Source organism: Engraulis encrasicolus, chromosome 17, assembly GCF_034702125.1.
Source record: "Engraulis encrasicolus isolate BLACKSEA-1 chromosome 17, IST_EnEncr_1.0, whole genome shotgun sequence".
Lineage (NCBI taxonomy): Eukaryota > Metazoa > Chordata > Actinopteri > Clupeiformes > Engraulidae > Engraulis > Engraulis encrasicolus.
Window position 1 is genome coordinate 32,096,680 of NC_085873.1, and position 18,519 is coordinate 32,115,198.

Genomic DNA, 18,519 nt, shown 5'->3' on the forward strand with positions numbered 1-18,519 from the left:
CACTCTTTCCAATGTGTTACACTCCAAGCCAAGACATTTCAAACCAATCAACCTCTTGTAAGAACTCTTCATTCGGTGCCCAGGGAAATGCATATATTTTTCCTCGGGACAGATCATTAAAAACCAGGACACCCCAGGTAATACAGGTGAAGAACAGGTGGTCCAGGAAACACTAGCGAGTCGCTCTCGAGACCCACTCGGATTATACACTTTCTCTAATGAGTCATTTTTTTGTTTTGACGATGTTTTTCTCTCGCATTCTTAGAGACTGTCCCACGAGGTTTGGATTCACATTCATCTTCTTCATAATAGAAACTAATGAGGGGTGAGAGAGTGAACTTAATTGAGTTAGTTATGAGTGTAACACTGGTGCGTGTGTGTGTGTGTGTGTGTGTGTGTGTGTGTGTGTGTGTGTGTGTGTGTGTGTGTGTGTGTGTGTGTGTGTGTGTGTGTGTGTGTAACACTGAGAGGGTGAGTCGTGAGCGTAACACTGTTGTTTGTGTTTGTGTGTGTGTGTGTGTGTTTGTGTTTGTGTGTGTGTGAGTGGGTGTGTTATGTGGCGTCAATATGTTCTCTATGTTCTTTCTTAACACACAGGGAGGAGCAGGCATGAATTGTGTGTGTGTGTGTGTGAGCGCAAGAGTGAAACAGAGAGTGAATGTGTGTGTGTGTGTGTGTGTGTGTGTGTGTGTGTGTGTGTGTGTGTGTGTGTGTGTGTGTGTGTGTGTGTGTGTGTGTGTGTGTGTGTGTGTGAGAGAGTGACAGATATTAAGTGCTCCAAGTGGATAAAATCAATCTTTGACAAGATGATTTCATTACACTGCCGGCTCCCTCCTCCACTCTCTTCCTTTCTCATCCTCCACTCTCCTCCCCCCCTCCTCTCTGTCTCCCCTCCTCCTCTACCTTTTCCCTCTTCTCTCCTATCATCTTCTCTTATCTGTTCTCCTCTTCTCTTCTCCCCCCCTCCTCTCTGTCTCCCCTCCTCCTCTACCTTTTCCCTCTTCTCTCCTATCATCTTCTCTTATCTGTTCTCCTCTTCTCTTCTCCCCCCCTCCTCTGGCTCCCCTCCTCTTCTCTCCTATAATCTTCTCTTCTCTTCTCTTCTCTTCTCTTCCTCTCCTCTCCCCTCTCTCTCATTCACTTTTTTCTATTCTTCCCTCTCCCCTCCTCTCTCCTGTTCTCTTCTCTTCTCCTCCTCCTGTGTGTGTGTGTGTGTGTGTGTGTGTGTGTGTGTGTGTGTGTGTGTGTGTGTGTGTGTGTGTGTGTGTGTGTGTGTGTGTGCGTGTGTTGTGTGTTTTGTGTGTTTGTGTGTGTGTGTTCCAAAGTCATTGATGACATCACAAAAGCTGGAAACTTGCTGCAGATGTCACTCTGCTGAGGAGGGGGCGGGTCGAGGGTTACCATGACTACGCAGAGGAGGGCGTGGCCTCAGTATGCCGTGGGTGGGGCCAGAGTCCAGGTGAAGGGATATGATTGGCCAGAAGAGACGAAGAGAGAAAATTAGAACAAACAGATATGAGGGAGAAAAGAGAGGAAAGAAGAAATTAAGGAGAGGAGAGGAGAAGAGAGGAGAGGAGGAGAGGAGAGGAGAGGAAGACAGGGGAGGAGAAGAGCACATGAGCTCCCATGCAAAACATGCAAAGAGAGAGAAAGAGAAAGAGGTGAGTATGTGTGTGTGTGTGTGTGTGTGTATGTGTGTGCGTGCTTGTGTGTGTGTGTGTGTGTGTGTGTGTGTGTGTGTGTGTGTGTGTGTGTGTGTGTGTGTGTGTGTGTGTGTGTGTGTCTGCGCGTGAATGTTTGTGATTTTGAGAGAATGCTGATGTGAGGGGAGGCGCAGTTGGTTGCCATGGTGTCAGCAGCTGCTGGTTGTCATGCCAACAAGAGTAAGAACCTTCAGAGCTGCAACAAAGAGAAAGGGATAGGAAGGTATTAACAACTTATGCACCACACACACACACACACACACACACACACACACACACACACACACACACACACACACACACACACACACACACACACACACACACACACACACACACAGATTTTGTATGGTGAATGTGATTTAGAAAGTTGCTTTATATCAAATTGTATAAGCGATTTTTGACTGCTTACAGTATGTTTTCGCGGTATTATACATACACTTTATTCTCTCATTCTCTCCTTCTCTCTCTCTCTCTCTCTCTCTCTCTCTCTCTTTCTCTCTCTCACACAAACACAGACACACACACACACATTCCCGTACTCACCCCTAGGTTAGGTTGACGGTAACGGCGGTGACGATGATGATGATTCCTCCGATGAAGGAGACGAGAGAGAGAATCTTGGCATTCCGCCCCAAACGCCGAGCTCCGTCCACATTACCCTGAGCCAGGCTGTTACGAGACTACGCACACACACGCACACACACACGCATACACAGAGACATAGGCACAAAACAATGGCTTTAGATTGTGTCAAGCATGTGTGGTGGTAAAAAGTGTTTTGTACAAATATGACTGCCCCATGTGTAGCCCCTTAACACTGAAAAGTTACCGATAGTTCTAGTACTACAATGATGACGTAACACAGGGCCTTTAGTAGTACATTACGACTTGTGTCATTGCCATTCTGGTAACAGCAAATTGATAACGCAGTGTCTTAATGGGTTAAAGTCAAGCATGGTGGTGGGAGTGACATAGTCTGTGGCTGTATGGATGGCAGCAACAGTAGGAAGCTGAATTTCACCAAAAGAAGCGTGCTTCTTGATCCTCTCTATGAGGTGGGGTGTTCAGACTTTTGCAACAGCGTCATTTCACAAAAATTGAAAAAATTGTCATTTAAAGGTGCACTGTGCAGGTCCTGCAACTATGCTGCTCATTGAAACTGGGTTGCCTATCGCCAAATTTAATCTTTTTATGAAAGTTTACTAAGTAATAAACTAATATTTTATAGTATGGCCCAAGTAAATTAATTTTTGCAGCTAAAAATGTCTACTTCTGGAAATTCAAAATGGCGGACCATGGAGAAGATCCCCCTTTTCATGTATGAAAAATGTAATTTTCCCAGTCATAATGAATACTTAGAATTTGATGGTGGTGGTAAGTATTCATGAAAAAGGTAACATTAATGAATGGGTAGCATGAATTCTGAAAATAAGCAACTAAAAATCGCACACAGTGCAGCTGTAAGTTATATTATTGACCTTACTTTTCTGTCATAAGCTCAACAGATGTTTTACTCTATGCACATGTTTGGAATAACTTGTTTGTTTGTTGCATTTATTAAAATATTGTTCAAATTGTTACTTTTCAAAAGGGGTGTGCTCATTATTGCAGTGCTCTGTAAATAACAGTCCCTCAACCGTCCCTTGAAATACGAAATCGTCCCAAATTTAGAAATACAAGTACGGGTTCCGTATTGAGCTGAAAAAATACAAACATTTTCTGGGGGAGGACCTCCAGACCCTGTGCCTCAATGAAGTGTCCAGTCTTTTCATTGACAGTTGGCAACCCTGACCGTAAGTACCCCAGCACTATTAATTATTTGCTATTGATAGCCTACGTACTGTATATTATGACTGGTGTTCCTTTCAGTCTTCTGTTAGCTAACTTGCTCATGTAAGCTGATGCTATGTCCTAATGTCAATAACGCCAGTGGCTTTGCAACAATCAACAATCGTCTCAGCAAGTACAACTATGTGTCATACACTGTAAAACATTGCAGCCAGTTAAACTTAAAAAAGTAAGATGTCCTGCTGCCTTAAGTTTGTCAGTTAAATCAACTTGAGAAAGCCTTAACTTGTGTTGAGTCTCAAGATGAGTTCACTTACAAACTTAAGGCAGCAGGGTAACTTACCTTTCTACGTTTAAATGACTTGCAAAGTTTTACAGTGTACATACAGGGCAGAGACAGGCTAGTATGGCACACAAACTCAAACACAACCACACACAGTGTCACACAGTGTCACACAGTGTCACACACACACACACACACACACACACACACACACACACACACACACACACACACACACACACACACACACACACACACACACACACACACACACACACACGCACATCCACACACACACACAGAGTCAGATTACTGTATGCTGATAGGCCAGGCTGGATATGAGCATACTAGAATTGCACACATCACACACATCACACACACACACACACACACACACACACACACACACACACACACACACACACACACACACACACACACACACACACACACACCATACTGGATATATTAGACTAATAAGCACACCAACCCCCCACCCAACACACGCACACACGCACACATACACACACGTGCACACATACACGTGCACACATACGCAAACACGCACGCACACACACACACTCACCATGACGGAGAACGTGAGTCCGACGATGTTGATTGGCCACACGGGGCATAGGCATGCCAGGATGGCCCAGAGCAGGTAGTCATTGGGCTTGTCTCCGTCCTCATGCCCCGCCGCCGGCTGTAGAGAGGGGCGGGGCGAGCCGTGGTAGCTCACCGACGTGCGGCTGCCGGCGCGGGGTCGTCCGTTACCATGGTGGCTCGGCCGGCGACCCGGCGACAGGGACACGGGGGCGGAGTCCACCACTGAGCACACGCCGTTACCTATTAAATACACGAACGCGCGCACACACACACACACACACACACACACACACACACACACACACACACACACACACGCACGCGTGCATTCAGGCCAACTGAGAACCGTGCCGGTGCCCATTCCCACACCTAATCACGAACCGGCCGTCGTGTTCGCGAACCGGAAAGTTGGTTCGCAATGCGAACCCCAAAACACTAGAGTTTTTGCCGCGAACCGTGACGACAACATGGCTGTCTGCAGGTTCATCCGGGTAACACAATCACGTGCGGAAAAAGTTCATAGCCCGGCCGATATGAACATCAGCGGTTCGCAGATAAGCACTTTAGTGCCGAACATAACTGATTCCGTTCTGGTCGGCCTGAAAATACTACAAGAGAGTCTCTTTGACACATTGACTACCAAATCACGGGAAAACCAGTTTTTGCTTCCCATGCCTTGGCTCCCAAAACGGGGAAAACACGTTTTTGAGGGTTTTTTGTGGATTCTGAATCTACACATTCTAAGCACATTCTGTGTGATTTTCGTAATTATGTGATGAACAGAACTGACCTAGATCATGACAACACCTACAGTCAAAACTCCTACAAAGTCATTATTTATATTTCATCTGTGCAACTTATCACAATGCAGTATTTTTGAGTGTTATTACAGCGAATGAAATCAAGTCGCCTGGGTAATCAAAACATACCTAGCTTCCTGTCAGGACTTTGCTAGCTTATCGTAAACACAGGCCTACAGAAGGATAAGGAGGTTTGCTGTCATCAAATTAGGTATGAAAATGGAAGTTTGGAATGAAAAAACAGCACAACACAGCAGCAGAAACTAACGTTGGCGAGTGTACTTCGGCTCATCTACTTTTTGCTATAGCCTACTTGAATGACTGACATGCAGGATACACTAGTAACTAGCTCTTCACTGTGATAATATTAGCTGTAAACAGAAGTGATCCAGGTGTTTTTTCATGAAAATATATAAATTGGAAGCGACTGGTCTTCTCTTTGGGGCGTGAAAATATATTTAGATCCTGGAGAGTCGATGAGCGCATCTGTGACAAAAAAGAGTGCCATTTTCCGCTAAAGTAGCTGCCACTTAAAGTTGAATAACTTCAGAATAGAAGAAGATTGAAAGATGCCATAAAAACCTATAGAAAACTGGGATTCTCGAGCAAGCCCTAACATTTGTCTGTAGGTCTAAAACAAAATATTTGGTGGCTGTTCAAAAATGACAAAAAATTATGAAACTGGCTGGGAGTCTAGGGCTAACATTTGAAAAAACGCCTGGTAGTCAATGTGTTAACATCTTTCAGAGTGTATTTGGTCCCAGAGTACTCTCTAAGTGGTGAATTAACACATGCATTTTAAAACTGTGTACACATCAACATCGGGGCCAACCTACGGCACAGTAGCCCAGTGCAACTATGATTGACAGCCGACTCAGCCTATCAGAAGTGCCCTGCAAAACCAGCCAATTATATGATGTCATACAAAATTATGTTGTGTATTATGTAAGGGTTAACGTTCGGCGAGAAGGTCGCTACCGTGGAATAGCAGCACGACAGAGAGAATCTTTAGACCCCGACGCGGAGCGGAGGGGTCTTGTTCTCTCTGAAGTGCTGCTATTCCACAAAGCGACCGACTCGCCGAAAGTTAACCCGCTTATTATATTGATATACTTAAATGATTCACACATGGCGGGGACATTTCTTTAGGCCTATTTAATGTTAAGTCTATTATAGTTTTTAATGTCAAAAGATTGTTGCTGCGCAAAACAAAACAGTACCGTTGTGGAACACCGCTAGGCAACAGCTAGGTAGCCAGGACAACAGGTGTTGTCTATCACAGCAGCTGATTAGAGTCTTGTTGAAAAGTTGCTTTAGCAGTGAAAAGTCTTGTTGCCATTGACAGCGGTCTGTTATAGACCAACCCGTCCGTTATCGAAAAATAACAGACGTGCGAACGTTGGGGAGCCCCGTTGAAATGAATGGAGCATTCGACCGATGACGTCACACCATATAAGAAGTGTTATTATTATCTGTTATGTGTTGTATGTTGCAGCCTCTTTGTGATTGCCCAAGACAAATGTCCTGCGGGACAAATAAAAAATAAACTTGAATCTTGTAAATGTTTCCATGAAGTATAGTTATGTTACAAACATGTACAGAAATGTATAATTTTCTTTTCGATTTTGTGAGTAAAGCGATGAAGATGACAGGAGGGGATTCCCAGTGGCTGAACAATTGCACATAGAGCCCCAGGGCAAAACACTGATAGGGCCCCCCATTTGGCCTGCCATGGACACAATAGGGCCCACAAGACCCATACAGGAGGGCCCGAGGCCCAGGGGAAAATGCCCCGCTTGTCCCCCCTATAGCTCCGACCCCGGAGGGGATATCAATAGTAGCCGGGGAGCCAAAGTCCCAAAATTGGGTTGGACCTGACATGGCTTGCCATACTTTTTATTTGTGATTTTTTGGATAGTTCTATCCCTTAGGAAAAATAATTGGAGGGTCTGCTGGGGCGGAAATATCGCGAAAAAAAGTTGTGCCTATTTGAATGTATGTACCCTTCATTTTTTGAGAGAAATTTCTGAAAAATAAAAAATGACCTGAAATCCTTGGTGGCTTGGGTAAGCTGTCAATAAAGGCTTTCCAGGTGCACAGGACATACATGCTGACAACATTCAATAGAAAAAGTATTCTTAAACCACATTTCAATAGGATTTTGACTCAATTTTGTGCTTAAAAATTAGGCGTTTTTTCACTTTTTTGCTATATTTTCATCTTTACCTCATTGGCAATCAAGTTTTTCTTCATGTTTTGACATTAAACAATATGACATTCTTTTTAGTACGAAGTATAGTGATACCACAACAAAAACTATGAAAATACAACCAAAATCAATGGATCTGCGATGACTGTAGTGTATGTACCCTTCATTTTTAGAGAGAATTTTCTGAAAAATGAAAAATGACCTAAAATCCTTAGTGGCTTGGGTAAGCTGCCAATAAAGGCTTTCCAGGTGCAAAGGACTCATCCACTGATGATATCCAATAAAGAAAATATTGTTAAACCACATTTGTACATGATTTTGGCTCAATTTTATGACCTAAAATTAATCGTTTTTTCACTTTTTTGCTATATTTTCATAATTTCTTCATTGGCAATCAAGTTTTTCTTCATGTTTTGACATCAAACAATATGCCATTCTTTTTATTAAGCAGTATAGTGATACCACAGCAAAAACCATGAAAATACAACCAAACTCAATGGATCTGTGGGGACTCCAACTCTAGTTGGTGATCAACAGGCCCAGAAAGTCAATAGAATTTCAGCCTACAATCAAAATGCTGAAATGCATGCTGAATACTGAGCAATATGGCACACACACACACATGCGCACGCACACACACACACACACACACACACACACACACACACACACACACACACACACACACACACCTAGTCTGGGGATCCTACAATGATCTCCACCCCAGGTGACACCCTGCATACTGTACATGCTTCGTACATACCCTACACATACATAGCCCTACTTCCTGGATGTGACACAGTGAGCTATTTACACAGATGGGGGCAAAGGCAGGCCTACACAAAGCCTGGAAAGCCTATATTTTCAGGAATCACATAACCCATTGCAGTTTGCACACAGGGCAAAACTGTGTTCTACATAGGACATCATCGCCAGCATGCTTCATACACTACTGGAGAACATGGAGCTGAGGAACACATATGCACATTTTTGGACCACTGTTTGGCCTCCAGCACCATCCAGCCATAGAGTCTTTGTTCTAAACCCAAACTATCTGAGACTGTACAACAATCATGTACTGTGGATTTCCTCTCTAACTGCTCCCTCTTGTTATCAACACCAGCACACCTCAAGGGTGTATGCTAAGCCCTCTGCTCCACCTTATCCATCCACAACTGCCTCTTTCTCCTCATGTGCTGACACATTGTCGCACTAATTCTGAATGAAGACAAGACATACTACAGGAACAAGACAAAACATCTTCCGCCATGGTGTAATGACAATTACTTCGTATTGGACTCCAAAAACAACAAGGGAATCATTGTGGACTTTCACAAAAACAATCACAGAAGTCACAGACCCCTCTGGTGACTCATACAGTGGTGGAGAGGGTCAGCAGCTTTAAATCCCTTGAGGACGTGTCCTGGAGTATTCACATGGCCTCAGTGGTCAGCAAGGTCCAACAATGTCTCTTCTACCAGAAGAAACTGATGGGCTACCAAATCCTGAAGCCACTGTTGGTCAACTTCCACATATGTGCCATCAGGGGACAAGTAGGTACTCCAGCATGTGATGACAACAGCTCAGAAAATCCCTGGGATGCCTCTACCAGAGATTAGTACTATCAAACACACGCACTGTCAGGATGTAGACACCAAAAGCAGAAGAAGCGCTGAAATACTGCTTTGAGTCCACTGATTGGTCTGTTCTGCAGCTGCTGAAACATCTGCATGGGGGAGTTCCCAGTAGTTTGGTACAAATATGTGTATGTGCATGTTAAATGGGCAAACATCCTCTACACGTTTTAATGTCATCAACAGGGTATGACGGGGGGAATTTTATCTCCAGCCTTATTCAATGCTTATATGGATGAAATGAGGTATGACAAACAAGTTTTATAGTTGGTGATAGTTGGTGTTGACTAATCACTTGCTATATGCAGCCAACCGTACCATTCTATCTCCAAGTAAGAGTTAGTTCCAACAGCTCCTTTATATATGTTCTGATTATGAGGTAGAGTTTGACATTAATAACAATGTTAGGAAGAGTGTGATACTGTGATTAAAGTTCCCTCCTGTCTATCTATCTAAGAGTTGGGAGTAGCAAATGCCACAAAATATCTGTGGTGCATCCTGCATCCTGATGGCTGAAACTGATCCAGGTCATAGCTCTGTTAGGGACATGTCTATGAGCTGGGAACACTGGTATAAGTGCCTTCATTAGCTTCCCTGTTTATATGTACTGTATGTAGGCTACTGTATGAAAGTATGCTGTTGTGAAGTATTGGTGGACTGTGTATTTCATGTATCCCTTTTGGTCCTCAAGCCTGTAATATTATTTTAAACATGTGCAAAAGAGGTAGCTGAGCCACTGCAACACATCTTCAACAAGAGTCTACAAACGTTTAAGGCACCTGTAGATGGTGCCAACAGTAGAAGACCTCTTCTCTCATACCAGTCCCCAAAAAGCAACACAACAATGATTACAGACCAGCTGCTCTCACATAATGAGAACATTTGAGTGGGTACTGCTGCTCAACAGAAAGAAAACCCAGGTTTGCCATGCTCTGGATTCCATACAGTTTATTTATCAGGATAATGTGGGAGTTGTATACGTTATCCTGTAACTGCTACGTAGGGAAAATTCTCACTTGGACAAAGGAGACAGTGAGAATAATGTTCTTTGATTTCTGTAGTAGTGCCTCAAACATCCAGACACTTTTGCTGAGAGACTAACTTCTGCAGATGGTGGATACAGCTCTGGTGACCTGGATAAATGACCCCAGTACATCAGACTAAATTACCTTACATCACAAACTGTGGTCAGCAGCACTGGAGTGCCACAAGGAATGGTGTTCTCCTTGGTGTTGTTCACCCTATACCACCTACTTTTGCTACAGCACTACCACATGCTTTTGCTATACCTACCACATGCAAGTTTCCATAATGACACTGCAATTGTGAGGTGTACAGTATCAAGGGTGGGTAGGATGGGGAGTATAGGCGACAGGTGGATAACTTGGTGTCGGACCAACTAGCTGCAGCGGAATTCCATAAAAACTAAGGAGACGGTGCTTGACATAAGGAGAACCACCCCTCCACTCTATCAGAAAGGGTTCTACACAGTGTGGTCTAAAACGTCAGCATCGGAAAGGTCTCACACACTGTTGTGTTGTATGACCACCCTTTTCTTAAATTATGATACAAAAAAATTGGTGTTGTATTGTCTTAATAAATGTACAATGTCTGGACTTACTTTCACCAAGTTTTCACCAATGCAAGATCTTGTATTGATGATGGTAGAGTCTGGACACTATGTAACACCCTCTCCAGCATATCCCAAAGATTCTCAGTGAGGTTGAGATCTAGATTCTGTGGTGGCCAATCCATGTGTAACAATGATTGCTCATGCTTCCTGAACCATGATTTTATAATTTGAGCCTAATTAATCTTGAAATATGCCTGTATTTTTTTTTTAATCCATTGATATAATTGCATATTGATTCAGCTCATCAAATACAAAGTATTTCAGTGACTGTTGATGGAAATTATTTAACCCCTCAAACAGACTAGCATATTTTATATGACCTTATATGGTCATTTCTTTAAAGAAGTTTTAAGAAGTTAGAAACAAGTTGTTGCACCTATTGGTTCAGGGAACACAATTGGTATTAGCCTCCTCAGAGTTTAGATCTCTTATTCAGATTCTTGAGGTTGGTTGGAGAAGGCTTTACATAGTGTTCAAATTCTACCATCATACAATACCTTGGTAAAAACTAAAAGCAACACTAGATGGAAAAAATCCAGATATTGCAGATTGAGTGTGACCTTATACTATGCACCATATGCATATTAATAATATGCATATATGCATTTTTTGCCTGCCTGAATTTGATACACATTATTATGGTTACCCCACCCTCTGGAAGATGAGGGCCCACAACTTTCAAGCTATAAGTGAGCTTATTCCTGGTAATGAATGGGAATTTAATCGCTAGAACCTCATCTCCATGGCATACTGCTCTATGTATAGGTGCTGTGTGTATATGTGTATGACAGAACAGTATGTGTGTGGTTGTGTGAAATGCCTTATGGCTAAATGTGTGTTACATGTTAAATATGTTGTGCAATAATATGTATCATGTTTTGTTTATCTATTTATTTATGCTGCTAGAGACCTTAATTTCCTTCAGGATTGATAGTTATGTACTCTACTCAACAGTACACACAGTGTATCTTTCAGAATTTTGAGAGTAGTCTAGGCTTTCTTCTGGGTTACTGTGCCTGCAGATGGCAGAAGGTGTTGAATGGTAGTTGTGTAATTCTGCGGTCTCCCCCTTCTGTGAAAATAGCTCACTGTCACATCCACAAAGTATGTACAGAGTGTACGGGTGATGTACTGTACATAGTAGTACATACGTTGGGGGGGGGGGGTCACCTGGGATGCAAATCATTGTAGAATCCCCAGATTACTTGTGTGCGTGTGTGTGTGAGAGGATGTATGTCATTGCTAAGTATACAGTGTGCTTTTCAGCATTTTGATTGTAGCCGGAAATCCTATTGAGTTTCCGGGCCTATTGATCACCAACTAGAGGTGAAATTGCACAGATCCATTGATTTTAATGTATTTTTTATATATTTTTTTTGCTGTGGAATCAGTATACTGCTTAATAAAAAAGAATGGCATATTGTTTGATGTGAAAACATGAAGAAAAACTTGATTGCCAATGAAGAAATGATGAAAATATAGCAAAAAAGTGAAAAAACGCCTAATTTTAGGTCATAAAATTGAGCCAAAATCATGTACAAATGTGGTTTAACAATATTTTCTTTATTGGATATCATCAGTAGATGTGTCCTATGCACCTGGAAAGCCTTTATTGACAGCTTACCCAAGCCACCAAGGATTTCAGGTCATTTTTCATTTTTCAGAAATTTCTCTCTAAAAATGAAGGGTACATACACTACAGTCATCACAGATCCATTGATTTTGGTTGTATTTTCATAATTTTTGTTGTGGTATCACTATACTTCTTAATAAAAAGAATGGCATATTGTTTGATGTCAAAACATGAAGAAAAACTTGATTGCCAATGAGGTAAAGATGAAAATATAGCAAAAAAGTGAAAAAACGCCTAATTTTGAAGCATAAAATTGAGTCAAAACCCTATTGAAATGTGATTTAAAAATATTTTTTCTATTGAATGTTGTCAACATGTATGTCCTGTGCACCTGGAAAGCCTTTATTGACAGCTTATCCAAGCCACCAAGGATTTCAGGTCATTTTTCATTTTTCAGAAATTTTTCTCGAAAAATGAAGGGTACATACATTAAAATAGGCAAAACTTTTTTTGCGATATTTCCGCCCGAGCAGACCCTCCAATTATTTGTCCTAAGGGATAGAACTAACAAAAAAATCACGAATAAAAAGTATGGCAGGCCATGTCAGGTTCCTCCCATTTTAAAGCACTTTTGAGAGTTTGGCTCCCCGGCTATAGAGTGTGTAACCCAAGCCTGGCTGCCGACGGCAGCTGTTTTGAGGGGACTCGATTAATAAGAAATGAAAGGGAGCAGTGGCGCATCAGGCTAATGCCGCATAACCCAAACGGGCTGCTTGCCCGTGGGAAACCAGGTTCCAGCCTGATGCCAATGCAGGGGTGCATTTCTCAAAAGAGAAGTTGTTAGCCTGTTAGCAACTTCGGTAGTTGCCAATTGGAAAATGCATTGAAAACAACAAAGTAGCTAATGTAGTAAGCAACTTTGGTTTCGAGAAATGCACCCCTGAGCGTAAATGCTAGACCAGTGGTTCTCAACCTTTTTTTGCTAAACGCCTCCCTGGACCTCATCATAAGCCTGCCAATGCCCCCTTGACCTCCTTATAAGCCTCCCAATGCCCCCTGGACCTTATCATAAGTCTGTCAGTACCCCTTTGACCTCATCATAAGCCTGCCAACGCCCCCCCTTAGTATAATAAATAATATGGACTATCATCCCCTAATGGCAACCAAGCGCCGCCACCCTCTCAGCTGTACCCCACTCAATGCCCACCTTCTGGGGGGGCTGTAGAAACCCCATTGAGACTCACTACCCTCGGGAGTGCTCTGGGACCAAACACAGTAGAAGTTCATAAAGGCTGGAGCAGGCTTCACCCAACAAGTTTTTCTTCTTTTGAGAGTGCTGACCAACATATTGTAAAACTGAAAAATGAGAAAAGGTCGCACCCTGCATAGATTCTTTATTATTACACAGACGTCTGTGTAATAATAAAGAACCTATGCATGGTGTGACCTTTTCTCATTTTTCAACCAAACACAGTAGAAAAATGTTACATCGACACTCTGAATGAACACTGCAAAAGTTTGAATGAACAATGAAGTGTTGAATGAAAACTGCAAAACTTGGGCCCCTCTCTACATCTCTCACCCTATCATGATCCTTCACCTCTCTCTATCAGTAAAGCCACAGACAACCCCTAAAAGAAACAAACAAACAAACAATAAATAAATAGGAACCTACAGAGTTTGCAATGAATCATTCTCAATCGCATAACAATATTTTGAAACCTTTTAAAAAATATATTTGAAAAAGCAATGGGACAAAATCAACATCGTTGTGATGTGGATGAGGTGTGAATTTCAATTGGATGTGAATTTGAATTCCACCACAGCCTTGTGAGCGCAAATGAAGGAACAAACAACTAAACTTTACAATAACAATACTGTATATGCCCTTATTACCTTCCAGTGTTAATTTTGTCAGCTTTTCTTAAATTTAGTCTTAGTCACAATGACGAAATCAATTTTAGTCTTAGTCAAATTTAGTCATTGCGTTCCCAATTTAGTCTTAGTCTTAGTCTAAATTACTAAAAAAAAACAAAAAGGGGCATTGAGGAAATGTTTTTGTTATCATGTGTGTGTGCTAGGGGGTGCTAGGGGGGCCGTGGCAGGTTGGCAGGAAAAGTATCGCGAAACAAAATGAATATTCTAATAAATGAATTAAACTAAAGTACACCAAAATCAACCAAAAATAAGCTTAACAACGTCCATTAGTTAAGAACTGCATTACCATAATCTATTGCATCTCTCAACATTAATACTGTTATTTAGTAAGTGTGTGTGTGTGTGTATTGTGCTGTGTGTGTGTGTGTGTGTGTGTGTGTGTGTGTGTGTGTGTGTGTGTGTGTGTGTGTGTGTGTGTGTGTATTGTGCTGTACGTGTGAGTGAGTGAGTGTGTGTGTGTGTGTGTGTGTGTGTGTGTGTGTGTGTGTGTGTGTGTGTGTGTGTGTGTGTGTGTGTGTGTGTGTGTGTGTGTGTGTGTGTGCAATTACTGGTCTCGGTGGCTTCGGAGATGACGGTGAGGTGGTCTTTGGGTGCACCCTCTGTGTGGGGGGTGTGGCCAGCTGCCTGCGTTTGATTGGCAGAGAGGTCCCCTCCACCGGTGTGCTGTGCGTCTGAGGCCATACTGAGTCTACACATACATTAATACACACACACACACACACACACATACACACATGTCAATACACACGTTACACACACACACACACACACACACACACACACACACACACACACACACACACACACACACACACACACACACACACACACGTCAATACACACGTTACACACACACACACTAGGGATGGCACAAACCGCACCAAAAACCGAAACCGTACAATTCACACACATACCGAACCGAACCGTGCAATCCGTGGCAAATTCATGTACTGACCAGAAAAATATTTAAAACAGAGATTCAAGGAGTATCTTATCCAGTCTCTCTCATTAAAACATTAGCGTATGAGACCAATCAGAGGATGACACAATTAAAATCACACCATTTTCACATTATAAGCCTACACAAACCATATGTAGGATATTTAAGTTAGTGATAAGTCCAATTCTATTAGCCAATTGAAAGAGAGCATTTGGAACGCTCAGACAGCGCTCATCAGCTGACGACAGTTTAAATGCAAGCGCAGGTTAGCACAAGAGGCAGTTCTCAGACACATGCAGAAGGTCAAATTCAACTTTCGCATCATCACTTTATAACTGCAGTTATGTAAATATTGTTTAACATTCCCAGTGCACCATTTATCATGAACTAAAAAAAAAGAACCGTAGAGAACCGAAAACCGTGACCTTGACACCGTGATATGAACCGAACTGTGAATTTTGTGAACCGTACCACCCCTAACACACACACACACACACACACACACACACACACACACACACACACACACACACACACACACACACACTAAACTGTTACACACACACACACACACACACACACACACACACACACACACACACACACACACACACACACACACTAAATAAGATCATTAGTTTCTCAGCATGACGGTGGGGATGGGCATTTTGGGCATTCTTGGAAATGCCCTAAACGGATTAAAAACAAATTCTTACTCTTAAGTGGTTGAAAAAGGTTGAAAATTGTTCAAGTAACATGGCTTTATCTATAAATCCATATAGATCCCTAAAAATAAGGGTTTTTAAAAACGCAACAGCCCTGTTAAGTCTAGGGACAGAAATGTGAACTTTTCTGGAGATTGACCCACGCATTCAAACACACACACACACACACACACACACACACACACACACACACACACACACACACACACACACACACACACACACACACACACACACACACACACACACACACACAAGCATGTGCACGTGCACGTGCACGTGCACGCACGCACACACACACACACACACACACACACACACACACACACACACACACACACACACACACACTCTCTCTCTCTCTCTCCTCTCTCTCTCTCTCCTCTCTCTCTCTCCTCTCTCTCTCTCTCTCTCTCTCTCTCTCTCTCTCTCTCTCTCTCTCTCTCTCTCTCTCTCTCTCTTTCACACACACAAGAAAGATTCACAATGGTTTAAAGGGACACAAGATAGGATTAAAAAGTTCATTAATGGGGTTGATTAGGGTTCACTAATTAATGTCTCCAAGCCAGCCGATGCTTAAATGAGTCATTAATAAGTAAGACATTCAAACCGCAAGGGGAGTTAAACGTCATTATGTATGGGTTTAAATTTTGAGACAGGCGTGCCTGTGGGCACCTCCAAATCTCACCCAATCTGCAGAGGGCACCTCTAACTACACCCCCCCCCCCACACACACACACACACACACGCACACACACACAAACACACATTTACAGCACACAACACACACACACACACACACACACACACACACACACACACACACACACACACACACACACACACACACACACACACACACACACACACACACACACACACACACACACACACACTTACAGCAAAGACATAACATCTCTAGGGTCTCAGGGTGGGAGATGTCTGTGTTGGAAGGTTTCCATAGGAATTTGCTGTTGTGACCAATGAGAGGACTACTATACAAGTAAGTTTTGAAGTATTCTCAGCTGTGTGATATATATATACAGTAGGCCTATATAGAAATAAATGCACCTAAAGGTAGCTAACGATCAAATTAGGTGCAAACTGTAAGCTTTTCTCTGTAGTTTATATTAATTATCTTTCCTAACACCCATAACTAGTGCTAGTGCCAAAATCATCTTCTTATTTTTTACATCTGTGATCAGAGTGTTGTACTGTTACTGCAGTACAGCTTGGTATAATAGCCTCTCTGTAAAAGATGAAGCAAAACTCCAATGCCAAAATAAAATCTGCTCTAAGACCATTGGGCTGCTCATAGCAAACCTATTCCAGGAAGCTCGTAACAAAAGTATGCTCCAACTGGCCACTTGCATCTCCACCGACATTACCAAGAATACCAGCCATTACCCTCAAGTAGGCGTTTCAGAGTTCCCCGCTTCAACCGCAACAGACTTAAACATGCCTTCATACATCAATCGATTCTTTTGCTAAATCAGTCGTAAGACTGCATAGTGTTATCACTCCATGTTGGTAATATCTTCAAGTAATGTGGGATGTATGTAATGTATGTATGCATGTATGTCTGTATATAGGCCTGTGTCTTTTATTTTTTTGTCAGTTGTGCAATCGTCTTGTGATGTGATGTTATGTCCTGTCTTAAACGAGTGTTGCTCAGGGACGCAAAATGAATTTCAGTGCAAACTGACAATAAAGTATAATCGTATCGTATTGTATCGTATCGTATCGTAACTGCAGTGAAAAAATGGCTGATTCAGACAATTTCCAAAAATCTGGTAGGCTATTTTATATTTTCATTAATTTTGTGGTGATCTTTGCATAATGCATTTGGTTTTAGATAGTTTTTAGGTAGAGTATATTATTTTTGTCATTTATTTTCAAAATATATGCTTCCCATCCACAAATTTGATTTAAAAAATACATATATTTTAGTAAGTAATAAACTAATAATGACTGGTCTAACCAAAATATAATATAGGCTTTGCAAAAAAAAAGGAATGCATTACTGGAAATTCAAAATGGCGGACATGGAGGAGATCCACTAACCTAGTTCTCATGCTGGAACATTGTCAATCGCTTAGCTCTAGAAAGGCATAGGGGTGCTCAAAACAGCTCGAACCTGATTGGAGAATTCACATGGCTTTTTTTAAATTACATACTACTTCAACCACTGACTTGTATGTACCCCGCCCCGCGATCCCGCCCTGCTGATTCTGATTGGACAGACTGTGAAATATCTGATTCCGTTCGGGCTCGTCTAAGATTTCCAGATCCTCGTGCGAGCTCACAAAGTTTATGAAAAGTGAAAGTTTCCAAGTCATAATGAATACTTAGAAATTGATCGTGGTGGTGTATATACATACAAAAGAGAACACTTGTGAATGGGTGGCATGAATACTGGAAACAGAATACTAGATACAAAAACGACACACTAGGGGGGTGTTGGGGTGCAGTGTGTCAAGCCCCCCCCCATATAGAGGACTATCAGATTATGGGCACAACACTTCCCTCTATAAACTCCATGTATGTGCCGCACAGACAGAAGAGAGCAGAGAGAACTAGAAATGCATTCTCACAGAAAATGCTGGAAGCGGGCTTGCCTTTGGGGGCAGAGATGAAACAAAGTACTATTGAGAAAACAAAGCTAAAAGAAATCTTGGAAAAAC

General features: G+C 42.2%; 1 protein-coding gene across 1 annotated transcript; it reads right to left on the reverse strand.

Annotated features, from left to right (window-relative positions):
• Positions 1-1,802: 1,802 nt before the first annotated feature.
• On the reverse strand, positions 1,803-14,851 carry LOC134466989 (proline-rich transmembrane protein 2). The gene is made up of 4 exons (XM_063220917.1): positions 14,719-14,851; positions 4,364-4,623; positions 2,250-2,386; positions 1,803-1,899 (listed from the first exon to the last, which is right to left on the reverse strand). The coding sequence occupies exons 1-3, from the start codon at positions 14,849-14,851 to the stop codon at positions 2,252-2,254; spliced, it is 528 nt and encodes a 175-aa protein (XP_063076987.1). The 3' UTR covers positions 1,803-1,899; positions 2,250-2,251.
• Between the last annotated feature and the right edge of the window lie 3,668 nt (positions 14,852-18,519).

What these genes read in the sequence shown, in the direction of transcription:
- LOC134466989 (XM_063220917.1), bottom strand. Translation starts at nt 14,851, where the DNA reads ATGGCCTCAGACGCACAGCACACCGGTGGAGGGGACCTCTCTGCCAAT. An exon ending in CTCCGAAGCCACCGAGACCA is followed by an intron (nt 4,624 to 14,718) that starts GTAATTGCACAC and finishes TGTATTTAATAG; the next exon opens with GTAACGGCGTGTGCTCAGTG. An exon ending in GACTCACGTTCTCCGTCATG is followed by an intron (nt 2,387 to 4,363) that starts GTGAGTGTGTGT and finishes GTGTGTGCGTAG; the next exon opens with TCTCGTAACAGCCTGGCTCA.